The sequence below is a fragment of the Sphaeramia orbicularis genome, chromosome 24 (genome assembly GCF_902148855.1).
Source record: "Sphaeramia orbicularis chromosome 24, fSphaOr1.1, whole genome shotgun sequence".
Lineage (NCBI taxonomy): Eukaryota > Metazoa > Chordata > Actinopteri > Kurtiformes > Apogonidae > Sphaeramia > Sphaeramia orbicularis.
Genome location: NC_043979.1, coordinates 1621673 through 1636065, shown reverse-complemented (window position 1 = coordinate 1636065; position 14393 = coordinate 1621673). Strand labels below are relative to the sequence as shown.

Below are 14393 nucleotides of genomic sequence, written 5' to 3'. Positions count from 1 at the left end.
CATCAGAACTTGATGGAATTAACATTCAATCCACTTCATCTGTGACAGTAGGAGAACATCTGATCCAGTCCATCAAACATCTGAGTTAGTTTATGGTGGACCATGGATTTAGATCCTGTTTGGTCTTCAGTGCTGGTTGCAGATTCTCTTTAAATAAATCTGTAAATGTTCGTGTTACTGAGACCTCCAGCTAAATAAAGGGGTCATAACCAGAACCATAAATGAACAGCAGTGAAGGTCCAGACGGTTTGTCTGAGGGTGTTTTCACACCTGAATTTCGTTTCCATTCAGGGAGTAATGTAGTCCGATGTGTTCCAGTGTTGAGCATCACCTTGTTTTGGTTGGTGTTCACACTGCTCCGCCCCCAACACCACGCCCATGGAAACAGGTGGAAGCCTACCGTCTGTTTACATCTTGCAGTGACACTTTTTCGGCAGAGCTGCTCTGCTTTATGGTAATGTTTGTGACATCACAGCGTGTCATACTCAGAGTCCAGCCCAGTTGTAGGCAATGCCGCCTTAAACAAATGTCCTGCCCCTTCAAAATAAAGTATGTAAGGGTAGGAAAAAGAATATGAGCTGCACAACAGCAGGAGACTGGGAGGAAGTAGTAGTTTCTTCAGTTTCACTTTGTATGGTTGTCTGATCGGTGAGTACTCATTGTGAGGTACGTACGGTACAGAACACCCCCCCGTATAATCCCCCCAGCAGCATGTGCCCCCTTCACATTCCTGATTGCCACCTCATACATGACTATCTGGAACCAGCCCTGCTCAGAGTGGTACAGATCACTGTAGTTGTCTATTTCTATCACTGTGCTCATGTTCACACTGGAAACCAACCGCTCTGCGGAGCGATTACAACTGAGCTGAGACCACCTCTTCCAAGCGGTCTCAGCTCAGTTGTTTTGTTCCAGAATAGAACATGATTACTGCTTTGACATATGAACAATTGAACTGAGCCAAAGACTTGTTCTGGAACAACGGCTCCAATCAATCCAGGTGTGAAAACACTGTGAGTGGTAACAGGAAGTAGTAGCTCTGTGATCCATTGACTTTATAACCTGATATTGGACCAAAACTAGTGATTATCTGTAGAACTATTGGAACTGAAATGAAGTGGAGTTTAGTGAAGATCAGTTTAATCTGCTGCTGTTTTGAATAAAACTAACCAATCTGTTTTGTTTGTGCAGACTGCCTGTGTATGACCTGTCAGACAGAGGCTGTGAAGGTCTGTCCTCAGTTCTCAGATCCCAGTCTTCTAGTCTGATTCATCTGGACCTCAGCTCCAATGACCTGAAGGATTCAGGACTGAAGATCCTGTCAGATGGACTAAGGAGTCCAGACTGTAAACTGGAGACTCTCAGGTCAGATAAGGATAGAATCTGAATTCAATTCTTTCTGATCTTTTGGTCCTGACTGAGTTTTATTAAATTATGTTCTACTGGTTTAAATGCAGGTGTTTTAGATCCAGAGCTGCACAATGAAGTCAAACACAAGTGTAATCACTAAATCAACCTGTGAAATTATAAAATGGACAAAGATGACAGTTTAAAGGTCAGGATTTAGGTGGATTCAAGGTGATCCAAATAGAAAATTAGGGAAAACAGTTCAACACAACCTCTGTTCTGTGGAGATGATTTGGATTTAGTGACACTGAACAGATGGAGGGACTGTGGAAAACAGGAAAAATGAAAATCACAACATTAAAGTGTTTCTGTTTTGAAGTTTTGGTATTTTTACAGTTGTTTCAGTTTTTGTGTGATTTGACATTGTTAAATGACTAATCTGTGCATTTGTCTTGATAACCAAGTCAGCAGACTCAAATTACAATAACAGTATGTGTTTGTCACTAAACTGTGCAGCTTTATTTGGATCTGAGCTGTAGAACAAACTGAGATCTATGTGGACTGTGATGGTCCTTCAGTCCAGACCTGACCTGGTTGTAATCTAAATATCATCTGTGTCCTCCAGGTTGAGTATCTGTAACCTGTCAGAGAGAAGCTGTGAAGGTCTGTCCTCAGTTCTCAGATCCCAGTCTTCTAGTCTGATTCATCTGGACCTCAGCTCCAATGACCTGAAGGATTCAGGACTGAAGATCCTGTCAGATGGACTAAGGAGTCCAGACTGTAAACTGGAGACTCTCAGGTTTGGATTGTTCAACCAGCATGAACAATGATGATTAAAACCATGATGTACCTGTAATGGATCAGTCTGACCTGGTTTTCAGACCAGCTGTTCAGTGTCTGACATGAAACACATGCATGTTCCTTTAACGAAATGTATGAAGGTTTATTTGAACCAAATGAGTCTAAATTTACTGTCCTTTGGATAATATCTGTAAAGTATCTACAGTCTGAGGGTTGCACTGGAGTGGAACTGGTTTGTCTGTTCAAACACTGGAACCCAAGAACCATTGAATCTTTGATTTGGAAGTGGTGAAGGATGTTCATTCATGCACTTGATGTTTTTGGACCAATATCTGTACATTTGTGTCTTTATTTAGCCAAAGTCAATCTTCATTCAGTCAAATTTGTCTGAGAAACAATTAAAGACCAGGGGCCTCATGTACAAAGACTTGTGTGGATTTCATACTGAAACCTGGCGTACGCTTAAATCCAGAATGTGGGTGACGGTCACCCCCAAGGTCAATATATATTTAGTATTTGTGTAGGTCCCACATTTGTTCATTCTACGGGTCATACAACAGTCTGATCACAGCCAAACAAGATAAAGGTTCATGTCAGGATATCAAAGAGGAAATCAAAGACTGTGACTCATGTTTAATTACTCAGTTTATTATTTTAAACAAATGAGACAGAAGACGATGAGACACAGTCCCAGCGGGACAGTCTAAAGCCTCCTCCAGCCTCCTGGTGTTAGCTGATCTTCTGGTCCACCATAGCCAGCTGCTGATGCCCACTGGACAGCCCTGTCCTCACCCAAGTCACAAGAGGACATCATGAGGACAATCGGTGACATCAATGAGCTCCTGGACCGACTTCTAAATGTTCTCACAGACATTAACACTACATTCAATGCATTTATCAACCAGTGAATGTTGTCCTTGTCTCTTTATATGGTTGAAATCACATGTTTTTGGGCTGTATGGCCTCCGGGCAGGATTGGCATTGATGGGTCCAGGGTTGGTCTGGTTCTGGTTGTTCTGGTTGGTCTGGTTGTGGTTGTTCTGGTTCTGGTTGGCCTGGTTCTGGTGGATGTGCTGCTCTGGCAGTAGGATGGTGTGTCGGTGTGTTCATTGTTCTTCTGTGTATCTCTGATGTACACATCACTCTGTGGAATTAGCCTTTCCACATTATTACCAGTTTCCCAGTATCACCTCTAAGGGTGTATTCACACCAGGAAAGTCCGATAGTTCACTTGCTTTGGTCCGGACCAAATTTTTTTTTTTTTTTTTAATTTGGTGCGGTTCGTATTCGCACTGTACATTTTTGTAAGTGGACCAAAATCTGTAAACAAAACCACGTGTGCTGAGGTCGTTCATCCATTGGACAGAAATGAGCAGTGTCCATTAAAGCGCTCAGTCCAAAGTGCAAGGACAGAATCATGGAAATTTTGCTGTTTTTGTTATCGTCATAGTGGTTTTTACAGATGCAGACGTCTGCACAAGTGTTTGAGCAGCAAGAGCGTCTGATGCAACGTCAGGTTTACAGTATTGTAGAATTCATTTCTCAATGACGAAGACACAGGGCAAGACAGCTATGGAGGACAGCGCTCATGTGTGCACATCATGTTGTGACTGTTGGTCTGATTCACGCAAGACAGAACAGGTCTGTAGTGTGAATTTTGCTAGTATGTGAAAAGACTGTTCTCCAAAAGCATCAGTGCTCCGTACTGCTGACCTATGCGTATCTATCCTATATCACCGTTGAGTTTAGCCAGGGACAGAATTCCTTAACGCAGGTAAAGTTTGCTGGGGGTGATGAAGTCGTTTATTATTTTTTATTTCAAGCACAACAGACAAATCTAACCGTCATCCTAATCATTCTCTCGCTGAACAAGCTGAAAACGTCGGAGTTTTTGTGTGTCCTTTCTAGCAGCTGTGTTATATGCACATCTGCCCAGATGTCCAAAAGGCAGCGTGTCCCTTCCCAGCTCCAAGTTTGACCAGGGCTCATGTTCAGCTCCGTAGCCTATCCTCACTCTGAGCGCTTCTCTGGTAAAACTCTGTTGTCCATAATGCTCGACGCACGACAGGAGCTCGTTAGGTACAAAAAACCCAACTGTGTCGGATCGGGTCCGGCCTGCTTTCACACCTCAAACGAACCGCACCAGGGTTCGTATGGAACCGCACCAAGACCACCTCTTCAACTAGATCTCGGTTCGCTTGTTTGGTCCGGAACAGAGTTCGGTGGTTTTTATTCACACCAGCCCAAAAGGTCCGAACCAAGGGAGCAAACAAACTCTGGTCCGTTTTAAACGGACCAAACAAGGCAGGTGTGAATACACCCTAAGTGTCTCCAACAGTTCCAAAGCTCTAGAAACGTGTGTACACCAGACATGGAGTTGGTGTGGAGCACCGCACATTTCCACGGTCATTTCACTCTTTGTACATCTGAACGTGAGCGTGGAAAAGGGCGTACGCCACGTTTTTGGGTGTACACACCCTTTGTATTCGAGACCTCTGGTCTTTCCAGACTTTGGACAGGGACTGGACTAGTCTGAGTCCAGTTCAGATCTTGTCCTGAACCAAGTCAGTCAAATAGAAACTGTCTCCAGGTCAATCCCATTTGTACTGAAATCCATCCACAGAATAACTGTGTCCAACAGCTGACGCTGCTTCTTTTCCTCCTCAGATGATGTGTGATGTTTTGTGTTGCAGACTGTCAGGATGTCTGATCACAGAGGAAGGACGTTCTTCTCTGGTCTCGGCCCTACAGTCCAATCCATCCCATCTCAGACTGTTGGACCTGAGCTACAACCATCCAGGAGCCTCAGGACAGGAGCTGTGTGCTCTAGTGGAGGATCCACACTGGACACTGGACACTCTGAGGTATGGACTGAGCTGATGCACACACAGAATGTGTGATAGAACAGGTGGAGCTGACAGGAACACTGTCACAGCTGGTTCCACATCCTTTACTGAAGGTCCAGACCACGGTCACAGATCCAGACCTTCAATAAGGGACTGACAGGAACCAGTGAGTGGATGTGAACAGAACAGCTGCAGTGGATCACAGTGATGCCATGTCCATGTTTAATGCTGCTCTGACCCCCCCCCCCCCCCCCCCCCCCCCCCTTTCAGGTTGGAGCCCAGTGGAGTCCGATGGTTGAGACCAGGTCTGAGGAAGTGTAAGTGGATTTACATTGGATTAAATATTAAAGACCGTCCACTGTGACGACCTGCCCACCTACTGTTAGTGAAGGTCAACAGGAAGTGAGTGTTTGTCCAGATGTGGACACTCAGCTGTAGGTCACAGTAGGTGGATGAACCAGTGGTCCAGTGGTTAGAACTGGGTGGGCCGTTGGATCCATGTCATCCCAGGGTTCGAGGTTCATCCACTGTCACTGTCCAGGACACAAAAGAGCCCAAAAGGATGGACAAACCAGTAGATGGGTTCAAGATGAACCAGACTGAACTGAAATGACCCCATTCCTTTGGTAAACATTTCTGATCTGGTCTAGTTTCTGGAGTCAGTTGATAGATTTGACTGCAGAGAACCCACACAGAACATGCAAACTCCATGTAATGCTGCTAGTACGAACCCAGAACCCAAATGCAGAACTAGGAGGCGGATGTAAAAGTTTACAGAGTTATTAAATTCAGGTATCACAAAAATACAGGCTGTGATAATGAACAGGATCTTGAGGACAGCAGCCAAGGAAGTCCTCGAGGGATTCGTCCTCCGGGCGAGGGACACGAACCCACGGTTAGTCTCCAGGTTTTGAGTCGGCACGCCGACTAGGGAGAAGCAGAGGGAGGTCAGGGACGGAAACAGGTCAAACACGGGAGAGCAAACAGACAGGCAACAGGACATAGGGGTAAAGCTAGCTCACGTACCAAAAACCAGGCGAAGAGGTCCAAATCCAGGAAGGCAGATGGAGGCACACAAAACCGACAGGGAGCAGGCAAAACAGGCAAAAACAGGATGACAAAACGGGTCGAAACACAGGTAGGCAAACGAACAGACAGGATCAAAACGCTGGTAAGTAGACTACGAGAGAATACGAACTGGCGTCTGATCAGGGGAAAGGACAGGGTATAAATACACAAAAGGGAGGGAAGACAATGAGACACAGGTGGCACACATCAGGGCAGAGTCAGGTAATCAGGGAAAAGGTGAACACGAACCAGGAAGGGAAGTAAAGACAACAGACAAGACACATGAGGAAAACTTAACAAAATAAAACAGGAAGTGACAGACAAACATAAAAGACAGACAACACCAGACTAACGTCCGGTAGCAGGCTTCACACTCCACACAGAAAGGTCCATCCTGTTAGGTTATTCATCAGAGTCAAGAAGAGAAAATAGAGAGAACAGGTTTGAATAAACATGTGCAGCCCAACCCGTTGGATCCTGTCGGGCTAGGTTCGGGTTGCAGTAGTCTAATCTGGATCACTGATCTAATGTGACCCACACGGATCCTGATTCCAATATAAGTGCATCTGGATCAGCCATGTTCCGTGGTCCCAGAGGTCGGTCCGTGAAGTGAACCCAAACCCTCTGTCAGTTCCTGTATCCAGACCAAACAGTCCAGTCCTCAGTGACTGTGGGATTTGTGCAGCAGGAACTCTGCTGGTTTTCAAAGAACACACCTTCATGTCCCTCTACTGAGACCACAAGCACCAGGTACTTCCTGGTCTATTCAGCACTGACAGCACAGCCCCCTAATAGAAATGAACCAATAGGAGAAGAGCTGACCTAAGGACACGCCTTTAAAGACACCCCCCTCATTTACCTAATGAGGCATAAATGCATACAGAAATAGAAAAGGACAAGCAGAAATAAACAGAGGGAGAAAATGCAAAAGGGGGAATACTGAAGAGGAAAATATGACTATGAATGAAAAAATATAAAGAAATTAATAAGATGTCAGATGAAAATAAAATATAGAAATAAATAAGAAAAGAGATAAAGAAAATGTCCCAAGAGCCAGACTCTGTCCAGGGATCCGGTCGTCAAACCCCCTGCTGTCGACTGTCACCCAATCCATCCATCCAAGTATCTTGGGGTCTTGTTCACGAGTGAGGGAAGGATGGAGCGTGAGATTGACAGACGGATCGGTGCAGCGGCTGCAGTGATGCGGTCGTTGTATTGGTCTGTCATGGTGAAGAAGGAGCTGAGTCAAAAGGTGAAGCTCTGGAATATGGTCAATCTACGTTCCTACCCTCACCTATGGTCATGAGCTTTGGGTCAGGACTGAAAGGACCAGATCCTGGATACAAGCGGTCGAAATGAGTTTCCTCTGTTGGGTGGCTGGGCGCACCCTCAGGGATACGGGGAGGAGCTCAGTCACCAGGGAGGAGCTCGGAGTAGAGCCGCTGCTCCTCCACATTGAGAGTGGCCAGCTGAGGTGGCTCGGGCATGTCCCACCAGGAGGAGGCATTGGGGAAGACCTAGGACATGCTGGAGAGACTATGTCGCTTGGCTGGCCTGGAAACACCTCGGGGTCCCCCCAGAAGAGCTGGAGGAGGAGTCTGAGGAGAGGGAAGTCTGGGCATCCCTGCTTAGACTGTTACCCCCGTGACCCAGCCCCAGATGAAGCGGAAGGGAATGGATGGATGGATGGATGGATGGATAAAGAAAATGTAAATAGAAAGCAATGCAGAAATAAATGCAGGAATAAAAATTAAATAAGGAAAAATATAAATAAGGACAAAATAAATAATAAATGGTACAGAAATTAATTTATCAAGCCATTTATATATTTATGTATATATTTTTCAATTTGGCAGGTTCAGTCCTCCATAGTGGTGAGTCTTGTGAACGTATCAATATATAATATGTGGGGAAAAAAGTCCAAAGTGAAAAATGACATATTTCCAGCCTTATTAAAAAAAACAGGCAGTTATAAAAGTTGTTATGAACTTTTTTGGACAAGGGTTTACTCTGTCTCTTGATGCTATGAATGAATGAATGAATGTTTTTATTATTGTGTCTTGCATAAAAAAACATGCCCAGTCCTTACATGGGCTTATAAGACACCATAAATACAAACCAAAAATCAAACACCAGACAATAGGCACAATAGATATGAACAAAACAAAATACTGACCTATTTAAACAAACACATCTGCCGCTTTTTCCAGGCTTTACAAACAAATAATGCTAATTTATATACATTAGAACTAAACAACCATTTCATCTTGTCATCATCAGTGCTCCAGAACATATCAGGATTTTGGATACACATATCATCAAACAAAGGGGCTCTCAGTTCATCATATAGAGGACAATACAAAAGAACATGTGTTTCATTTTCCACTTCCCCCAAATCACACAGTCCACAAAGTCTGTTTTCTTCTGGGGTTTGAGTGAATCTCCCAGTTTCTACGGATGCTATTTAGAACCCAGTACGACAAACGGCCTCAGACAAGATAGTTTTTGAAATTTTGCTTTGAAAGGTAAATTGTGAACTTCCTGTTGGCTTTAGATCATGGGTGTCAGTGTATGATGTGTCGGGCTGGATGAGACACAAATGTTGGGGTTTGTTTCATGTCTGTACGACATTCCTATTGGCCACTAGGGCCATGTTTGTGTACCTAGGTGGCGCTGTACAGTACGTTTTGGCACCTATGGGGTTAATTTTCATATTTTATGTAATTTTTCAGCAGACGTAACATGCGTGCCACATTTGGTAAGTTTTTGAGCATGTTTAGGGGGTCAAATTCCAGTTTAAAGTGGGACAGAATAATAATCTAAAAACAAACATAATCCAATAGGGCCTTGCCTTTGTGGCTCAGTCCCTAATTATTCTACATTTATCTGTTATTGATCAGTATTGTCACTGCCCACACCTGACTCATCCATCAATAACAGTCTAATGGTACCCAGTCATGTGATCAGACATCAGTCAATGAGCTGATCACTGATCAATAACTGTATTGTGTTTTCTTCTGTCCATCAGATTTCTGTGAACTCACCCTGGATCCAAACACAGTGAACGAACAACTCAGACTGTCTGAAAACAACAAGAAGGTGGAACGAGTGGAGGAGCTTCAGTCATATCCTGATCATCAGGACAGATTTGACTTCTATCCTCAGCTGATGTGTTCAACTGGTCTGACTGGTCGCTGTTACTGGGAGGTCCAGTGGAGTGGATGGGTGGAAGTAGCAGTGACTTACAGAGGAATCAGAAGGAAAGAGGGGAGTTTAGACTGTAGGTTTGGAAGAAATGATCAGTCCTGGAGTCTGGAGTGTTATAGAGGTGGTTACTATGTCTGTCATAATAACACATTCTCTCGCCTCCCTCTGTCCTCCTCCTCCTCCTCCTCCTCCTCCTCCTCCTCCTCCTCCTCCTCTGGTACAGTCTCAGTGTATGTGGACTGTCCTGCTGGATCTGTGTCCTTCTACAGAGTCTCCTCTGACAAACTGATCCACATCTACACCTTCAACACCACATTTACTGAACCACTGTTTGGAGGATTTAGACTGTGGACTGAATCCACAGTGTGTTTGTGTGATGTGTAGTTGTGTGTGTGTAGTTGTGTTTCAGACTGAACCCTACACACCTCTACCATCCCAGTCAAATAAACACTATCACAACTCTCTGATAATGAGGCAGAAGAACAGAATGATACTGGATTCCTGGTGTCTGTGGTCCTGGTTCCGTCGGTTCCTTTCCAACATTAGAAACACACTGAGATGAAGGTGGATGGAAATGTCTGTTTGTTCCATTTGATATGTTCATTGAATTATTTCATTTTACTGAGCTGTAGAAGAGCTGATCCATAGAATAGAGTCCCATTTGTTCCTGTTCATTGGTGTCTTTTCTGGATTTGTTCATTTGTTTCAAACACTGTTTGTAAAACGCTGATTTTTGACTCACATCGTTGGAACTAAACATGGTGGTGTTTGTCGTGTTTGTTCATGTCGTTCATGTCTTTGGACGAGGAACAGCAGGTCGTCCACAAACCACCACATGGGTGGGTCCATCCCTGGAGGACGTCCACTTGTCCAAGTGTCCTTGAACCAGAGGCGATTTCTCTCAGACTGCAGTGGAAGCTTGGCTTCCCCTAAAATTATGAAAATTCATTGGTTAAATCTGTTCAGTTGTTTTCATTTCATTGACTCCAAATGTGTTGGAACACGTTCATCTCTCAGACCAGTTGGTTCAGAATCAGTTTGATCCCAGATCAGTGGACTGGATGTTGTTCACTTCTCCTCCATTCCCGTGTCTGTGTTTGTTCATTCCATCTCTGCTCAGTGCATTTGTCCGTAGACGCTCAGCGTCCATGACCTTCAATGGGACTGAGTGGACCTGGTTTTTTCATTGCCTGAAAACTGGACGGTAATTGGATAAATGCCACAATGTTGTCCCGCCCCTGGACGCTCGACGTCTCTGAGGGTGAATGGAGCTGTGGGCGGAGCTTGGCTGGGCTAATTTGAGGATAAATTGAAAGGCTGAATCCCATTTGATTGACAGCTATTTTGAGATCTCCTCCTTCACTTGACACAGTTCAGTTCAATACCGTCGCACATTCTGCTGTGAAATCAGAGAAACCACAACAAAATTACTTGTTCATTTTTTGCACTGTAAATAAAACACACTCATTGAACTTCCTTGTTTCAATTTAACATAATTTCAATTTTTTCTAGTTTCAGTTCCATAATTTAATCCTTTCTTTTTTGAGTTTAATATCATTTTGTAGATGGTTAAATCAATGATACTGTTGACTAGGTCAGAGTGAATTAGCTATTAAGTCCCTGGAAAAGATGCCTACTTGGTACAATAAGGTCACTGACCATTTTCTTAAAAAGGAACAGAGGGCCGAAATTATGTTTAAACTAGAAAAGCACTCGGAGAGTGCAGACCTCCGCCAAGGCAGATCAGTGCCCCCCCTCAATCACCACCAAAATTTAATAATTTCTTCCTTTTGCCAGTATTAACATTTCCTGAAATTTTCATCCAAATCAGTCCATAACTTTTTGAGTTATCTTGCACAGACAGACAAACATGGTGTGTGTGGGGGGGGCAGCAGCACTGATCTGCCTTGGTGGAGGTCTGTGCTGTCTGAGTGCTTCTAGTTAGATATTTAGACGACACATATAGGGAGTAGGACATCATTCTTTTTTTTATTCCGCTTATCTGTTGTTCCACACTCCAGTCCAGTAGGTGGAGGTAATGCTACTAAAAGCTAGTTACCAACTGCCAATAAACAGAAGAAGAGGAAGAAATGCCATTCGCTGTCAGGTGCAGTGGATGCATCAACATCATCCATCTCTGAGCAGAGGTAAGCTGCTGCACTTCACAAATTCAATTAAACTGACTATTCAACTGAAACAAGAAACCTTCGTTAGCCCAGATAGCTAGTTAGGTACTCACCAAACGTTTTGACTGTATTCGACTATAAATACTGTATATATGTTGGTATTTTTGCTTGTTTATGGAAGCCAGAAGACTGGGCAAAAAAGCAGGAATCTGGAATATATTTGTAGATGAGATGTGCTTTATGGTGTTGATGGTGTACCTAGCTAACGAGAGTTAGCAAACACTACGAGGGTAAATTGAGATCAAAACTCTACTACAATAACTGATAGACACAGAAACGTTGTGCTTAAGGGCCACTGTGTCTTGTGTACTAATGCTGATTCTTCCATCTTCTACAGAAACCATCTCATTTCTATAAACTCTGAGACTTGCTGCAACAGAATAACAGGGATTTCAAGGAAAGTAATAAAACAATAGAAGCGAATCAACATGAAGTGTATGTTAAATATCACTGATAATGATTGTGTTCATGTGCATGTGTGTGCAGCCATGAACGTTCAGTGTCGCTGGTGTAATGTATGTGCAAAGGAGAATTTGGAGATCATCGTACCCGATCATTTTGAGGTTCGGATTTGGTGTAAATTCAATCACTCAACACAGTGGACAGGGGGCACGGCTCCGGATATGAATGGTTCCATTGAAGCACTTGTTTGGAGGGTTAGGGTTAGTGGGGGTGTGTCTGTTGAAGCTGTTTCAGTGAAGCAGCATGTAGGCCCTGTGGGTACATACATGGGGCTGAATTCACTTTACACCACACTTTTTTTTTTTTTTTTTTTTGGAACACATTTTATTGATTTTAGACATATAAAACATAGAGACCAGACCCCCCACCCCAACCCCTCAGGGAGCACATGCCAGTTACAGGCTTATACAGACAAAAACGAAAGAGAAGAATAAAATTAAAAGGAAAAAAAACACACCAGACATCATCACTACAATACACCAGTCATCATTACTATATTATTATACTTCGTGTCGTACAGGATTTGAGGGTTGCAAGGCTAAGCCTTCTTCCATTCAGAAAACTGTCTGCCCATCATTAATAGATTTTTCAGATCTGCAGGTATATAATCTAAGAAGGGTGACCAGACTTTTAAGAATAGTTCATCCTTGCCCTTTATACACCACACTTTTTTATACTCAAATGCAAAGACAGAGTTTACTGTAAGTTTGCCTTTTGAAATGCTATAGTTCAGGGGGGTCAAACTCATTTCAAGTTCAAACAAATTTCAAGTTCAGGGGCCACATACAGACTAATATGGTACAAACTGGGCCGGTCCAGTAAAATAATATAAATAATAGGATAAGAAGTTATACATAATATCAACTCCAAAGTTTTTTCTGATATTTTTGAGTGAAAAAGTCAAATTCCGTAATGAAAATGTTTACATTACGAACTGTACTCGAACACAACTGTTTACATGCTTAAACAGAAGGAGCTGGTCCGTCTACAGTTTGTCCAGAACTCTGCTGAAGGCTCCTGACCCGCACAAACAGGAGAACCCACATCACTCCCATCCTTAAATCTCTCCACTGGCTCCTGTTCTATATCGTCTTCATTTCAAAATTCTTGTGCTAACTTTCCGGGCTCTACATGGCCAGGCCCCTGCATACATTGCTTCCCTGATCCAGCCCTACAGCTCGACTCGTAGCTTGAGGTCTTCAGGACAGCACCTGCTGATGGTTCCACACACCTGCTGATGGTTCCACACACCTGCTGATGGTTCCACACACCTGCTGATGGTTCCACACACCTGCTGATGGTTCCACACACCTGCTGATGGTTCCACACACCTGTTTTAGCACACGCGGTGACAGGTCTTTTAAAGCTGTGGACCACGTCTATGGAATGACCTGCCTCTACACCTACGGTCCATGGACTCTGTACAGAGCTTTAAGAAACACCTCCAAACCCTCCTGTTCAAAAAGGCTTTTTAGTCTCCCACCTGACCCAGGACCACCACAGACTGACTACACTCTATGTATTCATCATAACGTACTCCATGTGCCCCCCCCCCCCCCCGTCTCTCTATATCTCTATCTCTCTCTCTTTTCTCCTCCTTTACTTTCTCTCTCTCTCTTTAACCCCAGCTGGTCCAGGCAGACGTCCATCCTTCAGGAGTCTGGGTCTGCTCCAGGTTTCTGCTGTTAAAGGGAAGTTTTTCCTTCCACTGTCACCAGTCACAAGTGTTTGCTCCTGGAGGATTCTGTTGGGTCTGGAAACTGGATTTGATTCTGATTTGAATTGATAAAGCACTTTGTGACTCTGTCTGTGAAAAGTGCTCTATAAATAAAATGTACTTACTTACTTACAACACAAACAAATATGAACAACCTGAAAATTCTTAAGAAAAATAAGTGCAATTTTAAGAATATTACGCCTTAGTTTATCATTTACACATGTACATCACAACTTACAGATCACAGTGGGTCTACAAATACACAAAACATTTAGTAAAAGGCAAAATATTGGTAAAATTTCACATACTTCTCTTCAGACATTTCAGGTTGTTCACATTTTTTTGTAAAAGGTTAGTCTGTAAATGTAAATATTTGTGTAATTTTACCTTTTTTACACTAAAACAAAGAGAGAAATTTGTGGTTTTCTTTATTTATAGGTTATTATGATAGTATTGTACTGGTCTGACCCACTTTAGATTGAACTGACCTAAAATGATTTTAACATCACTGATTGTTAATAACTTCAGTGTAAATTTTGCATTTCACAAATTTCATCCCACGGGCCGCATTGGACCCTTTGGCGGGCCGGTTTTGGCCCCCGGGCCGCATGTTTGACACCTGTGCTATAGCTGATTAACTAACATTCTATTCCATTTATTTAAACAGCAGCTTGTGCCATTCCACATGCTCATACACACTGCTGGAGCACAGTTTCACTGCCTCCGTAAAACTGAAAATGAACACCAGAGAGGAGGTCA

The 14393-nt window shown here is 43.4% G+C and overlaps 1 protein-coding gene across 1 annotated transcript in view; it reads left to right on the top strand.

The window, feature by feature from the left end:
* Positions 1-10274, top strand: part of LOC115415539 (NACHT, LRR and PYD domains-containing protein 4E-like) — a 28080-nt gene extending 17806 nt beyond the window's left edge. Inside the window, exons 7-11 of the mRNA XM_030129131.1 lie at positions 1973-2146; positions 4842-5012; positions 5265-5311; positions 8963-9009; positions 9102-10274. Coding sequence (XP_029984991.1) covers positions 1973-2146; positions 4842-5012; positions 5265-5311; positions 8963-9009; positions 9102-9653 — 991 coding nt within the window. The 3' untranslated portion in view covers positions 9654-10274. The remainder of the gene's footprint in view (positions 1-1972; positions 2147-4841; positions 5013-5264; positions 5312-8962; positions 9010-9101) is intronic.
* Positions 10275-14393: the final 4119 nt, after the last annotated feature.